Source organism: Pecten maximus, chromosome 13 (genome assembly GCF_902652985.1).
Source record: "Pecten maximus chromosome 13, xPecMax1.1, whole genome shotgun sequence".
Lineage (NCBI taxonomy): Eukaryota > Metazoa > Mollusca > Bivalvia > Pectinida > Pectinidae > Pecten > Pecten maximus.
In genome coordinates, this window is record NC_047027.1 from 36,390,969 (window position 1) to 36,414,381 (window position 23,413).

The window sequence follows — 23,413 nt, forward strand, 5'->3', positions numbered from 1 at the left end:
GATTAAATTTCATGGAAAATAACCCAATATTTTTGAATGAATTTGCTGTTTTAATATATGACGATTAAATATTTCCAATTGTTGATTATTAAAAGATAAACTTAGCGGAATTTCTTCCGAAGTATGCACTATCCAAACAAATTTTCTTCCCTAGTAGAATAAAAATTTTCTTATTTTAACCAGAGTACAAAAAAAAAAAAACAAAACGTATTATTTTCCACATTGTTGTATATTGCATTTATTCAATTGAACATTACAATGTTGTACAATAAATATGAGCTTACTACAATTAAAATGGCCACACACTAATAATTTGGGCGATCAATCCAGGAAAGAAGTACATATTTTCGAAATTGCCGCAAAATTGGTTTTTTTTTTGGTTTTTTTTTTTTTTTTTTTTTTTGCTAAAATTCTTGTGAAAAATATCTATAAACAAAAAAAATGTTTAGATTTTGGGCATATTTTTCAAATTTGTGTTTGCTAATAAGATTAAACGTTCAAAATGAGACTTGATCGTGATTGCAACCACAGGGGAGTACCTCCTTAAAACATATTTAGGGATTAAAGTATCACATATTCCAATGATGGAGGCATGAGACGGGGCATTGGGATGTGACATTAGTGGAAGGATTGTATTAGATAGGATTTTCTGGTTTGAATATACTGTTACCGTTGACCACATACCATTGTTACTATTGTGAATGTTTTGAACTTATCATTCTTCTACCACGTCTTTAAAGAAAGGCATTTTATTACAGTGTAAAAAAAGAAGAAAAAACATGGGTTTTGTAAAAAAAAAAAAACAAACAACATTTTTAATGGATCATTGATTGTTGATTGTTTCTATGAACGTAAAAATTATGAATTTTTAGCCCACCATCATCAGATGGTGGGCTATTCAAATCGCCCTGCGTCCGTCCGTCCGTCCGTAAACAATTCTTGTTATCGCTAATCCTCCGAAAGTACTGAAGGGATCTTTCTCAAATTTCATATGTGGGTTCCCCTTGGTGCCTAGTTATGCATATTGCATTTTGAGACCAATAGGAAAACAACATGGCCGACAGGCAGCCATCTTGGATTTTGACAATTGAAGTTTGTTATCGCTGTTTCTGAGAAAGTACTGAAGGGATCTTTCTCAAATTTCATATGTAGGCTCCCCTTGGTGCTTAGTTATGCATATTGCATTTTGAGACTAATCGGAAAACAACATGGCCGACAGGCAGCGAACTTGGATTTTGATAATTGAAGTTTGTTATCGCTAATTCTGAGAAAGTACTGAAGGGATCTTTCTCAAGTTTTATATGTAAGTTCCCCTTGGTCTGTAGTTATGCATATTGCATTTTGAGACCAATCGGAAAACAACATGGCCGACAGGCAGCCATCTTGGATTTTGATAATTGAAGTTTGTTATCGCTATTTCTGAGAAAGTACTAAAGGGATCTTTCTCAGATTTCATATGTAGGTTCCCCTTGGTGCCTAGTTATGCATATTACATTTTGAGACCTTTCGGAAAACAATATGGCCGACAGGCAGCCATCTTAGATTTTGACAATTGAAGTTTGTTATCGCTATTTTTCAGAAAGTACTGAAGGGATCTTTCTCAAACATTTTTGTAAGTTCCCCTTGGTCTGTAGTTCTGCATATTGCATCTTGGGACCAATAGGAAAACAACATGGCCGACAGGCAGCCATCTTGGATTTTGACAATTGAAGTTTGTTATCGCTATTTATCAGAAATTGCTGAAGAGATCTTTCTGAAATTTCATTTGTAGGTTGCCCTCTGTGCCTAGTTATGCATATTGGATTTTGAGACCAGTCAGAAAACAACCTGTCCGAAAGGCAGCCATCTGGTATTTTGACAATTGAAGTTTGTTATCGCTATTTTACAGAAGGTACTGAAGGGATCTTTCTGAAATTTCATATGTAGGTTCCCCTTGGTCCCTGGTGTTGCATTTTGGGACCAATCCGAAAACAACAGACAGCCATTATCGCTAAATCTTAAATTTTATATATAGGTTACCCTTGTTTGAAAAGTACTACAGGGCTGTTTCTGAATTTACACAGATTAGTAAGACTTAGAGGAAGGGAAAAGTAGAGAAAAGATCAATCTGACATGGAACCTATAAAGATCATTCAATGGTGGGCGCCAAGATCCCTCTGGGATCTCTTGTTAATGCTGTGACGAAAATTTCAGTTCGAAAATGGAGCATTTACTTGAAAAACGAAAACGAGCATTACACTACTTTTGTAATCAAACTATTTATTGTATTTGTGGACTCTGACGTGTTGCACTAGACGTCACTAGATGTGTCTGAAAATATCTCGGCGTTTGTGTAAAGGCCCTGTACTCAGGTTTGGTAATGATAGGGTAGGATGTGTCCTTTATACAAAATGTTATTGTGATATAATTGTTATTTATTATATTTTAATAAAATCAAAAATAAGCGTTTCTCTTGTTTTGTTTTCCTTATCTTTAGTTTGTGTTAACTGGTAACGTCACGTGATCATGTTACAGGAATATTCTTATTGGCTCACTTTCATGGATGGCTGGTTATTCAAATCACCCTTGATATGCTATTCCGTGAGAATTACTGACAGATTATTTCTCCGACTAGTTGTACCTATCCAACTTAGGCGCTTGATAGGAATAGCTAAATATTAGGACCGATATCACAATTAGCTTTGCTATATGTTTCATTGTAACATTAAAATGCATAATAAATTCCCAAAATCTCATATATAAATTTTCATCTCACCTGGCCAAGACCCAACATCAGAAAAGCTAAATACAAAAGAGTCAACACGGCATGTTGGGCATTTTCTGGAGGTACCTGTCAACATGTGTCACAGGTTATTTATCCTGCAACTGCCACCGCATTGTCGGAATACACCCACCGTATATATTTTTGCTGTATACGGCAGTGACGGAAAACAGCTGTATTTTGGAATCTTAGCACGTGCGTCTGTTCGACTGACCTACTTCAAAGTGAAACTACGTTTAAAAGGCGAACATATTTCTGTCATTTTTGACACCGTTTCACTTCAAAATTATTATTTTTGATGATTATTTTTATGACTGTTGCAGGATAAATAGAATACATGGTCAGTGTCTTAAAATATAAGCTGTATTTTTTGGCTCGGGACAGAAAGACCAAAGTGGCTCGCCAAGGCTCGCCACTTTTGTCTTTCTTTACCCTCGCCAAAATACAGCTTATATTTTAATACACTGACCATGTATTCTCTATATACATCCGGGTCAGGGGTGAGGTCATATCAGGACTTTTCACACTGGATTCTGGAGCACAAAATACATGATCGATATTAATATTTTACATCACACAACCTAGATTGACATCTCTACTATTATTTCACAATTAAATTCAGACAAAGATCAAGTTCAAAAAGGCATTTGATTTATTTTCCTGAAATACATACATTTTTTGGGCCTGAACTCGGTAGAACCTAATCGTTGTCTCAGTCCTATTGGCCGACTGACGGCCATCTTTGAATTGATCAGTTCGAGGTTGTTATCGCAATATCTTGAGAACTGCTAGAAGAAACGTTTATGTTACTCTTGATCCCGTGCCCGTTCACATTTCATAATGGATAAGTTTTGTTATTATATTTGAAAGTATGTTAAGGGCCATACACTTTCTGTTAATTATGTGATTTAAGAACAGACAAACTATTTTCTGTAAAAAAAAAAAAAAAACCAATAAACACTAAAATAAATCTTTGACCAAACACTTATTCATATCAAATAAATATTGTCGTTTTAGAAAGTGTATATTGTAATTGCAGAAAGTTTATATATCGCACCAAATAAAGTGGACTTCCAACTCAGACGTAGTCAAACCTGACACGGAGCGCAAGAAAAAACGAAAACAATCTCTTACTTTAAAATGGAAAGGTCGAGAATTCACTAAGGTGATGTGGCAGAGGTCAGCGGGGAGAAATATGATTTCTTTTACGTAGTCACGTGATATATTTTGTAAGAGTCTGTAAGTAAAAATCTTAATTATCATGCCTTTAAAATTGTTACAATTTATCACGGGGTTATCTCGACGTCCATGCAGTATATTCCACACCTATATCTAGTACTTACCTTATACAGTTGAGTGTAGACTAAAGGTTACACCAAAGTGCACTCCATTTGGACTTGGAATGCATGCACTCCGTTTGGACTCCAGGTAAACTTGGAGTGCACTCCAAGTGGACTCCGAGTCTACCTGGAGTCCTATAAGACTTTAAAAAATTCCTCCCCAGGAACCCCCACCCACCCCCCTTGATCCGCTAGTGAGAATACAACGAAAAACATGTGGTAGACAGATGGTCTCACTCTGTAGATAAACAGGCCGTTCGGAAGAAAACAGCATCATCGTCACAATAACAAAAAGGCACTCTGTGACACATGAATTTATACTTAAAGAGGCTTACCCGCAGACGGACCGGTAAACGGCACATCTCCGATCACTAAATAAACTTCAGTACACGTTTCTATGTGACAAAATTAGAGGCTTTCCGACTTTATTTCTTGAAAACAATTACAGAATACGTATTTAAAAGACGTTTTAAAACTCAACCTGAGAGGGAAATGTATAGAATATAACGGCAAATCTTCTTTGTAAATCGCCGCTGCCTTTGAAGTTATCACTGTGCAGCACTGTGCACGTGCTTGTTTCTTTGATGTGTCAATCAAATTAGACTTATTGCGGGTTGCGATTAAATAAATAATATTCAAAAATGAGGTTTTAATATCACTTTTCAGCGTTTTATAAGGAAAATAAAATGAAAAACTCAACAATTCCAACAATCTGTCATGTGTAAAAATCTTTTTCTATTAGCCAATTTTTCTGATCTCTCTGCCGGCAAGCCTCTTTAAATTACCACATAGAGACTTCTGCTGAACACTAACTTCTATTAGATCTTCTTCCAAATCGGTTACTTCATCTTACCTGATTGATTAAAATGTGGTTCACGTAACCGAACAAGGTATCAATTTGACTTCGACGAATCTGTGTAATCTCTGCTTACATATTATAAATCAATTTATCCCATAACTAAGCTTATTTCACAACTGATATGGCACGTGATAAAATTCGTAGCAGTGTGTTATTGCTTTTGTTTACACGCCGCAGTGTGTAACCACTTTCTAAGCCTCCGATTGGTCATTTAATTGTGACCCCCAACAAATCTGATTGGCTAACTCTGGCCTTTGACCACGGACTATTTCTATTACTCTCACTTGTTCTTTTTTTGTCGTCTGTCTTCAAAAAATCAACATGGACACGTTTGTGTATTTGTCAGTGGTCAACATTAGCGTAACTGGTTGAGAGTTTAAACATATTTTATTTGAAAACATTTCAAAAGGAATTGGACACAAGTTTTACAACTTATAATTGTCCTCTTCTATAAACATGAATATAATGGTATTAACAAATGGCAGCATTTACGATACAATATAATGATATTTTACACACACACATATATATATAAAAGAACACAACATTGATATTTATAGGTTGAAACAACGACGTGTGCCATACCAGTTACCAAAATTACAATAGTGTTATGGCTATTAAGCAAATGATCATGACATAATACATGTATTGATAAGTAAACATAAAACAAAATGTACAATATGGTAATAAAAATGTTGGTTTACATGTACTATCAACAATATAGTTTCGATATATATAGTCTATCGATGTTATATATATCAGTATTTTGCATAATATATATATCATATATAATTTTTACTGGTTGAGAGGAGTGTCCTCATTGAGATGTCGATTATTCTGGGGTTTGAGATGTACGCAATACGTGTAGCAACACTTAACTGTTAGAATTACATAATACGTCTATATGTTTGTTTGTTTGTTTAACTATCAACAGTAAACTATGTTCCCGCGTGATTTAGTTTTTACATCTGTTTTGCTTATGTTATCAAGTAGTCTCTGGCAACAATGACACTTTACACTAGTGTAGTGAAAGTTCCCATGGCACATTTTTAGTTGACTAGAAGGTGAATGAGGACAAACTTGAAACAAACTAGATCTTTTATGAACAATTATACATATAAGTTAAGATTATGATATAAATCAGACAACAGGCCATAGTAAATTGGCTACAGCTTCTTTGATAAAGATCTTGCTTTGAATATAAGGAGTACGTAGCTATCCCTTTTAACGGCGTGATATCTAAGTCGATTAAAGTCTTGTAGGGTGAAGGTCGATCACAAAAACACACGTGGCAGAGCTGACTGTTAATCAGCGGGATAAAATCACAGGCATTCTGTGACAAATGGACTTAAAATTTCAACTTTCTTACTTAATGCCATGTAATTCATTTTTTATTTTTTTTTATTTTTTTTACGACGGAGTTTGTAAATTTAATTTAGAGAACTTTATTAACATTTTTGCGAGGAAGCAAAAATGTAATTCTACGAGTTTCGAATTGCTTACTTTGAAGTTTTATTTACTAATTATTACAAATATATTACTTGTGAACTTGACCGGGGTTCTAAATGTGATTCCTGTCAAGCAAATGCAATCTAAACAATGAACTTGGGTTTAGTGTCATAGGACTAGAAGAGTTCCAGTACTTAATTTGTTTTAATTCGTTAGTTGTGTTAATGTTGTGTGTTGTGTCAGAGACATATATACAGATATATGTCTCTGGTTGTGTATATGGTTGTATGGGTGTGATGAGATTACATAATATATTGTAACAGTTAAGGCATATGATCTAGGGGAGGTAATTTGTAACTCGAACTGTAAGAGTTCTTTCCTCTTATTGTAGCTCTCTTTGTAAGAGAACATGTTTCTTCAGATAAAGATAAACGACTTGGAACGTGAAGACGTGTTTTTGTGTGTCTTATTTTTATCATCATGTAAGCGAGTCCCCAAACACAAACTCATTTCAACAACAGAACATGTGTCAATAAAGTCAGGTTCTGACACAAAAGTTTTTTATGTGATCAAAAACGTCAAATCAATTCTAATGAATAGCTTTCGGTTGACTTTTATATATAAATTGATAGCAGTGATTGTATGACGCAGAGATTTACGCAATCTCGTAACTTCTCGGCAGTTCTCGTCGGTGTTTCAATCCCGAATCATTACTATTTAACCACTCGGAACTCCTCGGATGTGTAGCACAGCCGAGGAGTTCCGACTGCTATTTAAACTACATAACTAATAAGCAATCGGGAAACCACACGGGCCTTTCGGACTCTTTTTCGAAGATGTGACTGAAAGGCTCGTGTGGTCAGTTTCTGTCCTCGTCTGTCCTTTCTTTTATTCATTTTTTTTTTTTTTTTTTTTCGGAAAATCGATATACATTTGTGAAATCACATTTTAATTCAATTAAATATCACTTCAACGAGTATTTCTTTTGAGTATTTTTTCATACTTTGGGTAATCACATTAGAATTTCGTACATGTATCTACCATAGCGTTTTTATTGGGTTTTCACAAGGCTGTAAGAGTACAATGAGAACTTCGTGATCGCTCGTAATGTACACTCCGCTACAACCGTGATGCCCTCATTTATATAGTCTACATTTTAGAGAATTCCGAAAAAAACAGCATCATGTGAGATATCAAGTTTTACTGGTTAACTGGTTGACTCGTACTAGGACAAAGTCAAAGCAAGCCCTGCACAGATCCCTGGTTTAGGCTGAAACACTCGGAACAGAGGCACCGAAATAACACTACGCCTGGAGCTATAGCATACACAGCGGAAAACTGGTAAGGACACATTTTGTGGTGTAATATTTATTTTTGTTCAAAAATTATGACAGTTTTTATTTAAATATTGAATTAATTCCATTTAATTGGAGTTAAACAACTGTAGGGCGTGGAACTGTGAATGCTCCTTTAACAAAAAGACAAAAATGTTAGAAACTATTATGAAATTTTTATATTAGGCAAAACACATCAGATTTTAATTTCAACAAATGTGTGATTTTTTTTAAAGAACATTAATTTGAAAACATATTCTGTTAATCCTTTAACAGTTTTTTTAGATTACGCTGATAGGAAATTTTGATTAACACAGTTTAGTTAAGGTATTGGTAAAGAATAGACAGTTCTGAATAAAAAAAAAATTATACCCGTGCTTAACAAAACACGCGGAAGTGACAAGTTTCGGCATGATTTCAGCATATACTGAATGATGGCTATTACAAGCTGCAAATAAAAAATAAAGAAATAAAGATGTTAAAAATGTTATAACACAGATGGTTCATACAATTACAGTGATATGATTTACACCAAAAACATATATGTTGTTTATAACACAAAAGTTGAGTTTACACTTTATGAAAACCAGATGCGTTTTTTTTTTTTATTATAATAGAGATTGCAGACGTGCTTTAAAAATCCAGCTTATGAATGCTGATGTTAAGGAAAACAATAAACATCAGATTTTTTTTCTCGATTTTGCAGAATAAAACTTTGGGACAATCTTGCAACCAATCCAGCAATGCATTTGTCAGTAATTTGCATGGTCGCCATATTGTCGACTGTCACACTTGTAAACGGCGACAAGGAGAAATATTCAAACTATTACGCCAACCGGAAACAGCTGCATAAAGAAAAACCGTCAAGGGGACTCGGGCCTCTACCTCCCCCACTGCCGAAGGAGGAGGAGGACGACGACGAGACTTCCGGATGTACGTTGAAGGTGGAGTGTAAGAACAAGAAAGGGGAACCAGGATATCCTGGTCCGGAAGGACTCCCTGGTCTTTTCGGACCTCGGGGTGTAAATGGATATGATGGACAAAAAGGCGAAAAGGGGGAACCTGGTAAGTATTGCAGACAAACCAATCTAATGTTAGGACAAATACTTATAATAGATAGGTGTAAACTTCTTGCAAAAGGTTAAAGGAAGAATTTTCAAAGTATTTATCCGTGAAAATCTCATAATATACCTATCAGAACGCGTAGATTTCTTGTAAAACAACAATAATGAAAACAATCAAGCTAAAATACATTCCTGAAAGAATTAATTCTAAAATAGTTGATGTTCTGTCGGACTGTCGTGAGGTTTCGAAAGATTTAATTCAAATATATCATTTAAAGTTGATCATCGTGAAATAAGTAATTTTGTCACTATGCCGTTGATAGAATGACATACAATCATGCTGTATATGGGATTTGTTTGAGTTGTGTAGTCATTAATCGTCATCATTGATTTTCTATGTCGTCATTGATTGTCATCATTAATGTTCCATGTCGTCATTACTTGTCATCATTAATGTTCCATGTCGTCATTACTTGTCATCATTAATTTTCTATGTCGTCATTAATTGTCATCATTAATTTGCTATGTCATCATTAATTGTCATCATTAATTTGCTATGTCATCATTAATTATTAACATTAATTTTCTATGTCGTCATTGATTGTCATCATTAATGTTCCATGTCGTCATTACTTGTCATCATTAATTTTCTATGTCGTCATTAATTGTCATCATTAATTTGCTATGTCGTCATTAATTGTCATCATTAATTTTCCGTGTCGTCATTAATTATCAACATTAATTTTCCATGTCGTCATTAATTGTCATCATTAATTTGCTATGACGTCATTAATTGTCATCATTAATTTGCTATGTCGTCATTAATTGTCAACATTAATTTTCCATGTCATCATTAATTGTCATCATTAATTTTCTATGTCGTCATTAATTGTCATCATTAATTTTCCATGACGTCATTAATTGTCATCATTAGTTTTCCATGTCGTCATTAATTGTCATCATTAATTTGCTGTCATCATTAATTGTCATTAATTTTCCGTGTCGACATAAATTATCAACATTAATTTTCCATGTAGTCATTAATTATCAACATTAATTTTCCATGTCGTCATTAATTGTCATTAGTTTTCCGTGTCGTCATTAATTGTCATCATTAATTTCCCGTGACGTCATTAATTGTCATCATTAGTTTTCTATGTCGTCATTAATTGTCATAATTATTTCCCATGTCGTCATTAATTGTCATCATTAATGTTCCATGTCGTCATTACTTGTCATCATTAATTTTCTATGTCGTCATTAATTGTCATCATTAATTTTCCATGACGTCATTAATTTTCATCATTATTTCCCATGTCGTCATTAATTGTCATCATTAATTTTCTATGTCGTCATTAATTGTCCTTAATAATTCTCCATGACGTCATCAATTTTCCATGTCATCATTAATTTTTCTTGTTATGGAATAGTTATTGATATATCATGTAGTCATTAAACATATCGACAAATACCTTTCGATATCCAAATTATTATTATTTTGATATATCGATATAGCATATTAGGTGTACCTTGCACGATTCCATATGTCGTCATTAATTATCCATGTCGTCATTAATTATCCATGTCGTCATTAATTATCCATGTCGTCATTAATTTTCTTTTGCATGGGAATACACATCTTATAAGACAAAGCTCTTGAAACTAAACACAACAACCATTCAACCCTTGGAGTAGACGATATGAAGTTGTTTTTATTATTTCAGCTACTATTTCTTATTCATTATGAGGTGTCGTTTTGAAACTCAAACATTCAATTTCCTCATATAAAAAGAGTGGAAAACATCAGCACGGTTTTATTATTACCACTGGGCATTGCGAACACGCTAATTTGAGTAAATATGAACGGAGTTTGATGAAACTTTGTTAATTTCAGTAATAGCTTGGCTATTGAGTTATGACTCTTTCCATTTGGTAAACATAGTTAAGGTCTATGGCCATGATATTTGACCAATAGCTTGTTAAAACAAAGTGAGTAACTATGTAATTCCAATGAAGGACGTTGACCTACCTTCAAGGTCACATTGTACAAATATGTTAAATCATCATTTAAAAGCAAAACGCATCAATCAACATACATACCATAACTCAGATGGCCGATAAGGCCCATGGGCCTTTTGTTTCATAAATGGTTGATTGAAATCAGCTTGCTGAATATTATATCAAATTATAATTTCATCATTATCATTATTGCATCTCGTTTGCTTCTAGCCTGTTACATAAGTCATATGATAATTAACCATTCACATTAACAACTTAGACCTAGATGTACCATCCAAAGTCTTATAGTTGATATTTAACTCTGGAACCATTAATCAGCCGTACTACCACGCTGTTCTGGTACATTGTTACAAAGGATTAGTTTAGTGCAAATATATAAGTTGTACTGATGTTCCTGTTATTCTACACTAGCGGATCCAGGGGAAGGGTGGGGTCCCCCCCCCCCCCCCCCCTTATTAAAAAATTCGGCTCGCGCCTACGGCGCTCGCATTACCAAAATTTTTGGACCCCCCCCCCCCCCCCCCCTTTTCAACTTCCTGGATCCGCGCCTGTTCTGGGACATACATCATATACTTATCCTGTAGGACTCTCTGGATTTCCGGTGTCTTTCCTCGCCGCTCTGGATGCTAATGAGGGTCCGCTGGATGGACAGGTGTTAAAGTATAAACAAGTGCTCATCAATCGAGGATTAGCTTATGACAAGGAAACTGGTATATTCACCGCCCCGTCCCCTGGCGTATATGTCTTTCATATCGTTGTAGCAGCTATGGAAGGACAAAAGGTATTGTATATTTTATAGATTTTCATTCTTGAATTTACAAAAATTCGAAAATATTAAAAAATTAACAAAGTTATTTAGGAATATCTAAAAGTTAAACAAGTTTTTCATGAATATTAAGTAGTTAACCGGTTGTTGACACGGAATATACTTCGTAGCTAACAAGAGTAATTAGGCATATTTTGGCTTTTCTAATGGCTAACAATAAAATTATTTCGTAGTAAATCAGAATATTAGGAAAACAAAAGGTAGTTAACAAGACTACGCGATCAGTAGTTAATCAGTTATTTCTGAAATATGAGATTTGATAATGATACAGGTACACGTACATAATAGGACACTGTTTACTCTCATCACCTCACTTAATCGTTTTAACAAAATGGCCGCCATTTACACTGACCACTGATTGGTCAACATTTAGATATTGTCTGATTTCAATGAGATTTGGTATGTAGGTACATAATTGGACACCGGTCAACTTGTAGCCTCACTTTCGCATTTAACAAAATGGCCGGGAATTGCTGGCGTCTAATTGGTCAAAATTAAGATATTGTTCGATTTCGATTAAATTTGGTATGTAGGTGTATTAGGGGACTGCAAATTCGACTTTATGAGTTCCGTTGCCATGTGAACAACACAGTCTTTTATTGGTCGAAATGTATATACATGTATTAAGCGGTTTTGATGAAAACCGTGCTGAAAAAGTGTTATCGCCCCTCACTACACTTCATTCTTTCTGTGACTGTCACTCCACTAGTAATTTCTGAAATATGAAGTATTTAACCAGAATATTCAGGAATGCTTGTAGATTGTCTAGGAATATGAAATGGTAAAGTAGATTGTTTGGGAATATGTAAAGGTGAAGTTAATTGTTTGGGAATGTGTAAAGGTAAAATTAATTGTTTGGGAATGTGTAATGGTAAAGTAGATTGTTTGGGAATGTGTAATGGTAAAGTAGATTGTTTGGGAATGTGTAATGGTAAGGTAGATTGTTTTGGAATGTGTAATGGTAAAGTTGGTTGTTTGGGAATATGTAAAGGTGCAGTTAATTAGTTGGTAATATGAAATGGTAAAGTAGATTGTTTGGGAATATGTAATGGTAAAGTTGGTTGTTTGGGAATGTGTAATGGTAACGTTGATTGTTTGGGAATGTGTAATGGTAAAGTTGATTGTTTGGGAATATGTAATGGTAAAGTTGATTGTTTGGGAATGTGCAATGGTAAAGTTGATTGTTTGGGAATGTGTAATGGTAAATGAAATTGTTTGGGAATGTGTAATGGTAAAGTTGGTTGTTTGGGAATATGTAATGGTAAAGTTGATTGTTTGGGAATGTGTAATGGTAAAGTTGATTGTTTGGGAATGTGTAATGGTAAAGTAGATTGTTTGGGAATGTGTAATGGTAAAGTTGGTTGTTTGGGAATATGTAAAGGCGCAGTTAATTGTTTGGGAATGTGTAATGGTAATGTTGGTTGTTTGGGAATGTGTAATGGTAAAGTTGGTTGTTTGGGAATGTGTAATGGTAAAGTAGATTGTTTGGGAATATGTAATGGTAAAGCAAATTATTTTTTTAAGAATGTGTACAATTTAATCAACTGTCTGTTTTACTCGAACCTCAAAGAAATACCGTTAGGATTTTTACAATTAAAACGGATGGTGAGCAGCTCTACATCACGCATGCAAATATATAATGCATATAGTGTACTGAGTAATCCCCCTTTGCAGGCGGCCGTCCAGTTATTTCAGACTGGTGATGGGGATGACCAGTGGGTTGTAACAGTTTGGGCAGAGAGTCTTCCAAGTTGGGGCACGTCATCGAATACTATCTATCTCCCACTCACCCAGGGACAGCGGGTCTACCTGATTGCACGGCCTAATCTGAATTCCTATTACTACGCCGGCAGGTATACAACGTTCAGCGGACATAAGGTAGCATCTGAGGTATAGACGATACTCTCATTTACGATTGAAGATAAAAGAATATTGACAAATAAACAAAATGAAAAACAAATTAAGATCTTGTAGTCTTTGTTAAGACATTTTTTCCGATAAAGGGTACATGTGTAAACGGTTTGATTAAGATCAGAATACACAAAACCCGTTTTACCGATATTCAAAAAAAAAATTAACTGGTCGTTTTAAACTAGAAATGATATCAAACAACTTCAATAACAAGTTTACATTATGCTTATGTCGATATAGCACAGTTTTTGACCGTTTTTGTTATTTCTGAAATAAAATGGATGTGTCAAACATTACATGTTCAAGGTACACATATTCTGAGGACGAATGTGTAAGGGGACACCGTGCAACAACAAAAGTCTTTTATAGGGACTGTTGTATTTAGGGAACACCAATAACCAGGGGCCTATGAGGACGGCTGTCTAAAGATACACCAAATGTCACGGTTATTTGTGTCTAGAGAGACGTCAAAATCATGGTCATGGGTATGTAGAGAAGATTTAAAGTTCTGGTTATGGGTGTCTAGAGACACATCAAAAGTCATGATCATGGGGTAGCCAGAGAGACAACAATAGTCATGATCATGGGGTAGCCAGAGGGACATCAAAAGTCATGATCATGGGGGAGCCAGAGACATCAATAGTCATGATCATGGGGTAGCCATAGGGACATCAATAGTCATGATCATGGGGTAGCCATAGGGACATCAATAGTCATGATCATGGGGTAGCCATAGGGACATCAATAGTCATGATCATGGGATAGCCAGAGGGACATCAATAGTCATAACCATGGGGTAGCCAGAGGGACATCAATAGTCATGACCATGGGGTAGCCAGAGGGACATCAAAAGACATGATCATGGGGTAGCCAGAGACATCAATAGTCATGATCATGGGATAGCCATAGGGACATCAATAGTCATGATCATGGGGTAGCCATAGGGACATCAATAGTCATGATCATGGGGTAGCCATAGGGACATCAAAAGTCATGATCATGGTGTAGCCAGAGAGACAGCAATAGTCATGATCACGGGGTAGCTATAGGGACATCAAAAGTCATGACCATGGGGTAGCCAGAGAGACAGCAATAGTCATGATCATGGGGTAGCCAGAGAGACATAAATAGTCATGATCATGGGGTAGCCATAGGGACATCAATAGTCATGATCATGGGGTAGCCAGAGGGACATCAAAAGACATGATCATGGGGTAGCCAGAGACATCAATAGTCATGATCATGGGGTAGCCAGAGGGACATCAATAGTCATGATCATGGGGTAGCTATAGGGACATCAATAGTCATGATCATGGGGTAGCCAGAGGGACATCAATAGTCATGATCATGGGGTAGCCATAGGGACATCAATAGTCATGATCATGGGGTAGCCAGAGAGACATCAATAGTCATGATCATGGGGTAGCCAGAGAGACATCAATAGTCATGATCATGGGGTAGCCAGAGACACCAATAGTCATGATCATGGGGTAGCCAGAGACATCAATAGTCATGATCATGGGATAGCCATAGGGACATCAATAGTCATGATCATGGGGTAGCCAGAGACATCAATAGTCATGATCATGGGGTAGCCATAGGGACATCAATAGTCATGATCATGGGGTAGCCAGAGACACATCAATAGTCATGATCATGGGGTAGCCAGAGACATCAATAGTCATGATCATGGGGTAGCCAGAGACATCAATAGTCATGATCATGGGGTAGCCAGAGACACATCAATAGTCATGATCATGGGGTAGCCAGAGACATCAATAGTCATGATCATGGGATAGCCATAGGGACATCAATAGTCATGATCATGGGGTAGCCAGAGGGACATCAAAAGTCATGATCATGGGGTAGCCAGAGACACATCAATAGTCATGATCATGGGGTAGCCAGAGGAACATCAAAAGTCATGATCATGGGGTAGCCAGAGAGACAGCAATAGTCATGATCATGGGGTAGCCAGAGAGACAGCAATAGTCATGGTCATGGGGTAGCCAGAGGGACATCAATAGTCATGATCATGGGGTAGCCAGAGACATCAATAGTCATGATCATGGGGTAGTCAAAGGGACATCAATAGTCATGATCATGGGGTAGCCAGAGGGACATCAATAGTCATGATCATGGGGTAGTCAAAGGGACATCAATAGTCATGATCATGGGGTAGCCAGAGAGACATCAATAGTCATGATCATGGGATAGCCAGAGGGACATCAATAGTCATGATCATGGGGTAGCCATAGGGACATCAATAGTCATGATCATGGGGTAGCCATAGGGACATCAATAGTCATGATCATGGGATAGCCAGAGGGACATCAATAGTCATGATCATGGGGTAGCCAGAGAGACATCAATAGTCATGATCATGGGGTAGCCATAGGGACATCAATAGTCATGATCATGGGTAGCCAGAGGGACATCAATAGTCATGATCATGGGGTAGCCAGAGAGACATCAATAGTCATGATCATGGGGTAGCCAGAGAGACAGCAATAGTCATGATCATGGGGTAGCTATAGGGACATCAAAAGTCATGATCATGGGGTAGCCAGAGAGACAGCAATAGTCATGATCATGGGGTAGCCAGAGATACAGCAATAGTCATGATCATGGGGTAGCCAGAGGGACATCAAAAGTCATGATCATGGGGTAGCCATAGGGACATCAATAGTCATGATCATGGGGTAGCCAGAGAGACATCAATAGTCATGATCATGGGGAAGCCAGAGAGACAGCAATAGTCATGATCATGGGGGAGCCAGAGACACCAATAGTCATGATCATGGGGTAGCCAGAGGGACATCAAAAGTCATGATCATGGGGGAGCCAGAGACATCAATAGTCATGATCATGGGGTAGCCAGAGGGAGCTTGAGAGACATAAATGGTTATGATCATGGGGTAGCCAGAGAGAGCTAGAGAGACATAAATGGTCATGAGCATGGGGTAGCCATAGAGAGCTTGAGAGACATAAATGGTCATGATCATGGGGTAGCCAGAGAGAGCTTGAGAGACATAAATGGTCATGATCATGGGGTAGCCAGAGAGAGCTTGACAGATATAAATGGTCATGATCATGGGGTAGCCAGAGAGAGCTAGAGATACATAAATGGTCATGATCATGGGGTAGCCAGAGGGACCTAGAGATACATAAATGGTCATGATCATGGGGTAGCCAGAGAGACAACAATAGTCATGATAATGGGGTAGCCAGAGAGAGCTTGAGAGACATAAATGGTCATGATCATGGGGTAACCAGAGAGAGCTTGAGAGATATAAATGGTCAAGATCATGGGGTAGCCAGAGAGAGCTTGAGAGACATAAATGGTCATGATCATGGTTTGATAGAGAGACACCAATAGATGTATACAAAACATATGAATGAAGAAGACAGCGGAACGGAGGACATAAATACCAACCGCTGGTGTCAGGTAACTAAATAGAGGGATTATTGAAGGTACCGTTTAGACAACTTGAAAAGTATTTAACCGATTTGATAATCTTTTTTATAGCAGTTTTGATGTTTGTGAAAATTTATTTTGCACCTCGGTGTGTTTGTTTTTTGAAGACGAAAAAGACTCATTCACACTATATAATACCTCAACGAATAAACACTCTCATATAATTGAGTGCGACATGTGTCAGCCAATCAAAATCTGCGGTACAAAATGCGGCGTTATTTTAAATGTTATGTTTAAGCCAATGAAAACGCTTTATACAATCAAGATTTAATTATGTAACAATATATCTAATACTTAATAATTTACAACTATGCAGGTGATTGTAGAACAAGTGTCGTTAAAGTTGGACTCTAGATTATCTACGACTCGTCAGTGATGTCTGGAGCCAACAATGTGTATAATATATATATCGCTCTAGTTTCTATGACATAAAAGGTCAGTTTGACACAATTACGTCGGCCTATCGGACACGAATCCTTGGTTTATTTGGTTTATTTTGTTAAACGCCCTATTTACAGCCAGGATCATTTTAAGACGTGTCAGGGTTTGAAGGCGGATGAAAGCCTGAGTACCTGGAAAAACCCAACGGCCTACGGTCAGTACCAGGCAACTGCCCCACGTGGGTTTCGAACTCGCGACCCAGAGGTGGAGGGCTAGTGATAAAGTGTCAGAAAGAAGTAGTCGTGTTGAAGAAATTACTCTTAAACATGCGGAAGCAATATGATGAGGTGCGTGACGAACTTTTCTCGCACCTCGGACAGGGAAATCTCACGTGATACCCAGTGCTAGATTTTTCTATCTCGTCCGATCTGTCTGGTACCTTTACGTGAGTTTTGGCGGTATTTTAACCCATTCATGTATTCATCCGCGCAGGTTAACCAATATTATTAGAAATATGTGCATTCAAACTGTTTTTGTCATGTATTTAATTACTATGCATTGTTTGGTTGGTTGTTTATTATTGAAATAATATGTACCGATTGATCATTGTTTTTCTTCTTTGAAATAACCGAACTATATTTTTACGCGAAAGGACTGAATTCGAAGCGCAGATGAAATGGTTAATCGGCTTTGAACCGGGAGGCCCCAGACGAGATACTCTTACACTCTAAACACATATATAGATGGGTTGTTATTATACAACTAGACATATGTAAGATCGGGCTAAGATTCTGTAACAGCCAAACCTCGGCTAACGCCTCGGTTGGGATTATGTTACAGAATCTTAGCCCTCGACTGAGATAACCCGATCTCGATCACTTACAGGTAATAGATTTTATTAAGGACTATCAGGTAAATCTGCAGATTAGGTGGCCTAAAGGTACAGTACGTTTAAAAATGGATATCCTTATGTACGAGATGTGCGTTAGAAGTACTAATAATCATATCCTAATACTTAGATTATGTTATCAACACACATTTTATAACATCTGCCAGAGCCGATTGCAATTGTTTTAACTGTGACGTCATAATTCATATTGCATTTCTTAATTCTATGTAAAAAAAATACGATGGCAAAAAGTAGATACTTACCCGAATCTAAACACATCTGCAGGGCATCCAGTTGACCCTTGACTTTTAGCAATTTCAGAAGTCAAATCACTATTTCTGAGAAATCTGAAGGGTCAAAACATATGTCAAATAGACAAGTCCCTTCAAACCCAAGAGTCAGATCTCATTTTGGAGAATCAAAAACATACTCTCAAGGGTCTACTGGATGCCCTGATCTGAGATTTGGATTTAACATAAGTATTTATTTATTCTATGCGAGCTTGTGACGATCTTTACCAATACCGGCGGCAAAAGTTGAAGCTTTCCACTGTTCAAAACTCACTACTTATACTAATGTCAAAAGAAGGTTTGATCTGCGATGTGATCATATACGGCGTTAATAACAGTAAATGTTCTGGGAAAGTGATGGGAATTCCGTCCAGAGACTTGACAGTCGATAATGTCATACAGGTTTGTAGACAAGTTGAGCTCCACAACTGCCATTCTCAAATCACCACAACATAAGATACTAGAATACAAAGAGCTCATGTTCATACCCAACGACAGAGTTACGCCAGCAGACATCAATTTTGTGACAAATGCTGCAAGCACAAATTATGAAAATGGCCTTTCCAAGTCAGAACAAAATGGATTGCTTCGTCAGAGACAAAATGAGTCACAGTTGATTTTGATATTCATGAATTATTTTTCAAACTTCATATTAATGTTTACTTGTAAATTTTCAAGAGGTTTTAGGATTGTATAATAAGTTCGTGAACACTATCATCAGTAGAAATTTTCTCTAAAAATGTCGGAACGAACTCATGCCTGAGGGTAAATTAGGACAAGTTCAGAGATGTTTATAAACAAGATAATGAAAAACAAAGAAAATGTGCTAAAGTTTCAACAGCTTGTCTAATAAGGAACCTGTTCTGAATGCTATGGCAACATGTGGCATAATATTCATTTATACATAGCGTGTCAAAGTGTTAAAGAGTGAATGTCGATGTAAGAATACAACGAAAAACAGGTGGTAGATGGTCTCACTATATATAAACAGGCCGTTCGGAGAGAAGCGCCATCGTCAGAAAACTGGAAGGCACTCTGTGACACATAAATTTATACTTACGAGATGATTTACTACCAGCTGAGCACGATAATTCTACAATCTTCAAATATTTAGTTTAAATCTTATTAAATAATTATAACAAATCGGTTACCTCATCTTGCCTTACGAGTTATTGTAGTTTGATGATAAAGAAAACAGATATGATTCAAATGTGGTTCACGGGATTACCTGTGTATCTCTTATTAACGTATTCACCCAATTTCGTGCATAAAATCAGTACGATTTCCCGATTCACTATAAATAGGCTATCTAATTTTATATTGGCTGGGGATATTGCTAACAATTTTCTCTTGTCTAAAACAATCACAGGAAAGAAACTTTGATGTTAAAAATAAACTTAAAAGCCAGAGAGAGATATGAAGACACTATGGGTTTTTTTCTCTCCCAGAATGCCTCATTCAACATGCCTTTGATGTCGTTCCTCACAACAGCTTGAACAGGAAACTGTTCAATTCAGGAGTGAACGGCGCTTTGTGGCTCTTGATAAGAGATCTGCATCAAGAAGCCACCTCATGCATTAAACGGGATGGTGTTACCTCTAACCCGTTCTCAGTCCTCCAAGGTGTAAGGCAAGGGGGAGTACTCAGTACGGAACTTTATAAGACCTTCATAAATGATCTCCTTGAAAGGCTAAACATCTCAGGACTAGGAACCAAGGTAGGATATCTCAGAATACCTGCGCCCACTTGTGCAGATGATGTGGCCCTCATCGCAGAATCAAAAGAGGAACTAGCAATACTCATCAACATGGCAGTTGACTACAGCAATAGGGAGCACTACGTACTTCAGCCAACAAAAAGCGTAGTGATGCAGGTTGCCAGCTCGAACAGAAAATAACTCGTCCCACACCACAACTTTGAAATAAACGGCGCAGCAATGCCGATTGTCGAACAAACACCACATATGGGCATTCTTAGAGCATCAAAAAACCAAAACCAAATAGCTATTGCTGAGAACATCAGGAAAGGAAGACAAGCAGCCTATGCGTTGATGGGACCTGGGCTTCATGGCAGGAATGGCCTTGATCCTCATACCGCCTGCCACCTAATAAGAACATTTGTCCTCCCTGTAATCCTATATGGACTGAAAGTACTACAACCTTCTTCCAACCAACTGCTTCCACTCGAGAGATTTCAAAGGAAAATTCTAAAGCAAGTACTCTCTCTTCCAATCAGCACCTCCACTGCTGCTGTGTACACGCTTACAGGATTTCTTCGAGCAGAAGCAGAGATTCACAAGAGAATTCTCTCTCTCTCTTCGGCAGTATCATGAGGCAGCCAGGCTCTTTGGAGTACGACATTGCATCCAGGTACATTTGTACTCAACAGAATAGTCAGGCAAGCTGGTTTGGCGAAGTCATTAGATTGCTTGCCATCTATGAGCTTCCTTCTGCTCACCATCTCTTAGAAGGTGATATTCCAAAAACAAAATGGAAATCAATGGTAAAGTCAGCAGTCAACAACTATTGGATGTCGGTAATCATGGCAGATGTAGCATCATCAAATTCCTTGAGATTCTTAAACAATGGAAGCTACAAACCTTGTTGTCCCCCATGTGTCGATCTCCTCGGTCACACCAAACGCTAGGGACGTGACTCGCCTTCCAACTAAGCTACGACTTCTCACAGGGTCGTATCAGCTTCAGACAAACAAGCGAGCATGTAACCAAAATGAAGTTGACACCACCTGTCTACTCTGTAAATCAGCACCTGAAAGACCAAGCCATTTCCTGCTGCAATGCCCAATGCTAGAGAAGAGGAGGAACCCTATTCTTGAGGCGCTTGATAAGGCAGTAAGCCTGATTCCAGGAGGACAGCCGTTTCACCATCTGTCAGAGGAGGACAAATCACAGCTGATTCTGGATTCCACTGTGCTATACCCCAGGAACCAAAGCACTTTTCAGCTCGAATTCATCTCCAGGCGCCTGTGCTTTGCCCTTCATTCTGAACGGAAAGTGTTGTTATCCTCTTAAATAATTCAGCTATTCATGAGATACTCAGAGACAGTTATCTCATTTTACTCATCACCAATCATATAACATTTGTGTAATATAGCTATCGTCATAATTTTTATTCATTCCTATCTGGATTACTAATGTGCATGTTTACGTTTGTTATGCTTGACATCCATTTTGGTTTCTTGTGCTACAATTATATCTACATTGTACGCATAGCAATTACAATGATAACCCTCAGTTATATAAATGGCCTTATCGGCAATATACAATTATTATAGCTTGTTACAGTGGTTATGAACTGGTATCCATACAGACCACAGTAAGATTAGATATTGATACCTGGACTGATTATTGATACAACCCTGATCAATGTAAATAGCTAAGTCTACCCAAATAACTTATATGTATATATGTATACTAATACTTCTGATTTTAACTTTACACTAAATCTCTTCTCTTTTGTTTTTACTCTGTAGGAAGGATCCTTCAGAGGTTCTCCTGAGAGAGGAGGAAATTCACTACAAGACAAGACAAGATGGCTGCCAATGTTGGTAGCCATCTTGAATGAGGCATTCTGGAAGAGAAAAAAAACCCATAGGAGTCATCAATTCTCTCTCATGTATCGTGGTTTTCAAATACAGAAGTGACATACCTTTCTTTAGTTGTATTTTCTTGAGATTTTATCTTTTTAGGTTGTTTTGGACATCTTCTTCTTTCAATATCTGTTGTTGATGATTTATGGCTAGCCGGGTTGGATTTCACGACGTTATTGACTTTCGGCATGCTAGTATAGTATGTAAAATGGCTAGTCGGATTGGATTTCACGACGTTATTGACTTTCGGCATGCTAGTATAGTATGTAGATGGCTAGCCGGGTTGGTTTTCATGACGTTATTGGCTTTCGGCATGCTAGTATAGTATGTAAAATGGCTATTCGGGTTGGTTTTCGTGACGTTATTGACTTTCGGCATGCTAGTATAGTATGTAAAATGGCTATTCGGGTTGGTTTTCGTGACGTTATTGACTTTCGGCATGCTAGTATAGCATGTAAATGGCTAGCCGGGTTGGTTTTCGTGACGTTATTGACTTTCGGCATGCTAGTATAGCATGTAAATGGCTAGCCGGGTTGGTTTTCGTGACGTTATTGACTTTCGGCATGCTAGTATAGCATGTAAATGGCTAGCCGGGTTGGTTTTTTCACGACGTTATTGACTTTCGGTATGCTAGTATAGTATGTAAAATGTCATGACGTTATTTGTCATTTTTGTCATGTTTTTGTCATTTTTATCATGTTTTTGTCATGATTTTGTCATGTTTTGTCATTTTTGTTTCGATTTTGTCATGATTTTGTCATTTTTGTCATTATTTTGTAATTATTTGTCATTATTTGTCATTATTCTGTCATTTTTGTCATTATTTTGTCATTATTTGTCATGATTTTGTCATTTTTGTTATTATTTTGTCATTATTTGTCATGATTTTGTCCTTTTTGTCCTTATTTTGTCCTTTTTGTCCACTTTTTGTCCTTATTTTGTCCTCTTTTTGTCCTCATTTTGTCCTAATTTTGTCCTTTTTGTCCTAATTTGTCCTATTTTGTCCTTTTTGTCCTCATTTTGTCCTAATTTTGTCCTTTTTGTCCTTATTTCGTCCTAATTTTGTCCTTTTTGTCCTTATTTTGTCCTCTGTTTGTCCTAATTTTGTCCATTTTGTCCTTTTTTGTCCTTTTTGTCCTTATTTTGTCCTCTTTTTGTCCTCATTTTGTACTTTTTGTCCTTATTTTGTCCTAATTTTGTCAT

General features: G+C 37.0%; 2 protein-coding genes across 2 annotated transcripts; both read left to right on the plus strand.

Moving 5' to 3' along the window:
- The first annotated feature begins 7,596 nt into the window (after positions 1-7,596).
- Positions 7,597-13,602, plus strand: LOC117341109 (complement C1q tumor necrosis factor-related protein 6-like). The gene is made up of 4 exons (XM_033902945.1): positions 7,597-7,750; positions 8,450-8,808; positions 11,411-11,607; positions 13,327-13,602. The coding sequence occupies exons 2-4, from the start codon at positions 8,487-8,489 to the stop codon at positions 13,546-13,548; spliced, it is 741 nt and encodes a 246-aa protein (XP_033758836.1). The 5' UTR covers positions 7,597-7,750; positions 8,450-8,486; the 3' UTR covers positions 13,549-13,602.
- A 3,224-nt stretch (positions 13,603-16,826) lies between these two features.
- On the plus strand, positions 16,827-20,498 carry LOC117340732. Its single transcript, XM_033902494.1, has 3 exons — positions 16,827-16,831; positions 17,560-17,636; positions 20,050-20,498. Exons 1-3 carry the CDS (start codon positions 16,827-16,829, stop codon positions 20,496-20,498), a joined length of 531 nt encoding a protein of 176 aa, XP_033758385.1.
- The last annotated feature ends 2,915 nt before the right edge of the window (positions 20,499-23,413 follow it).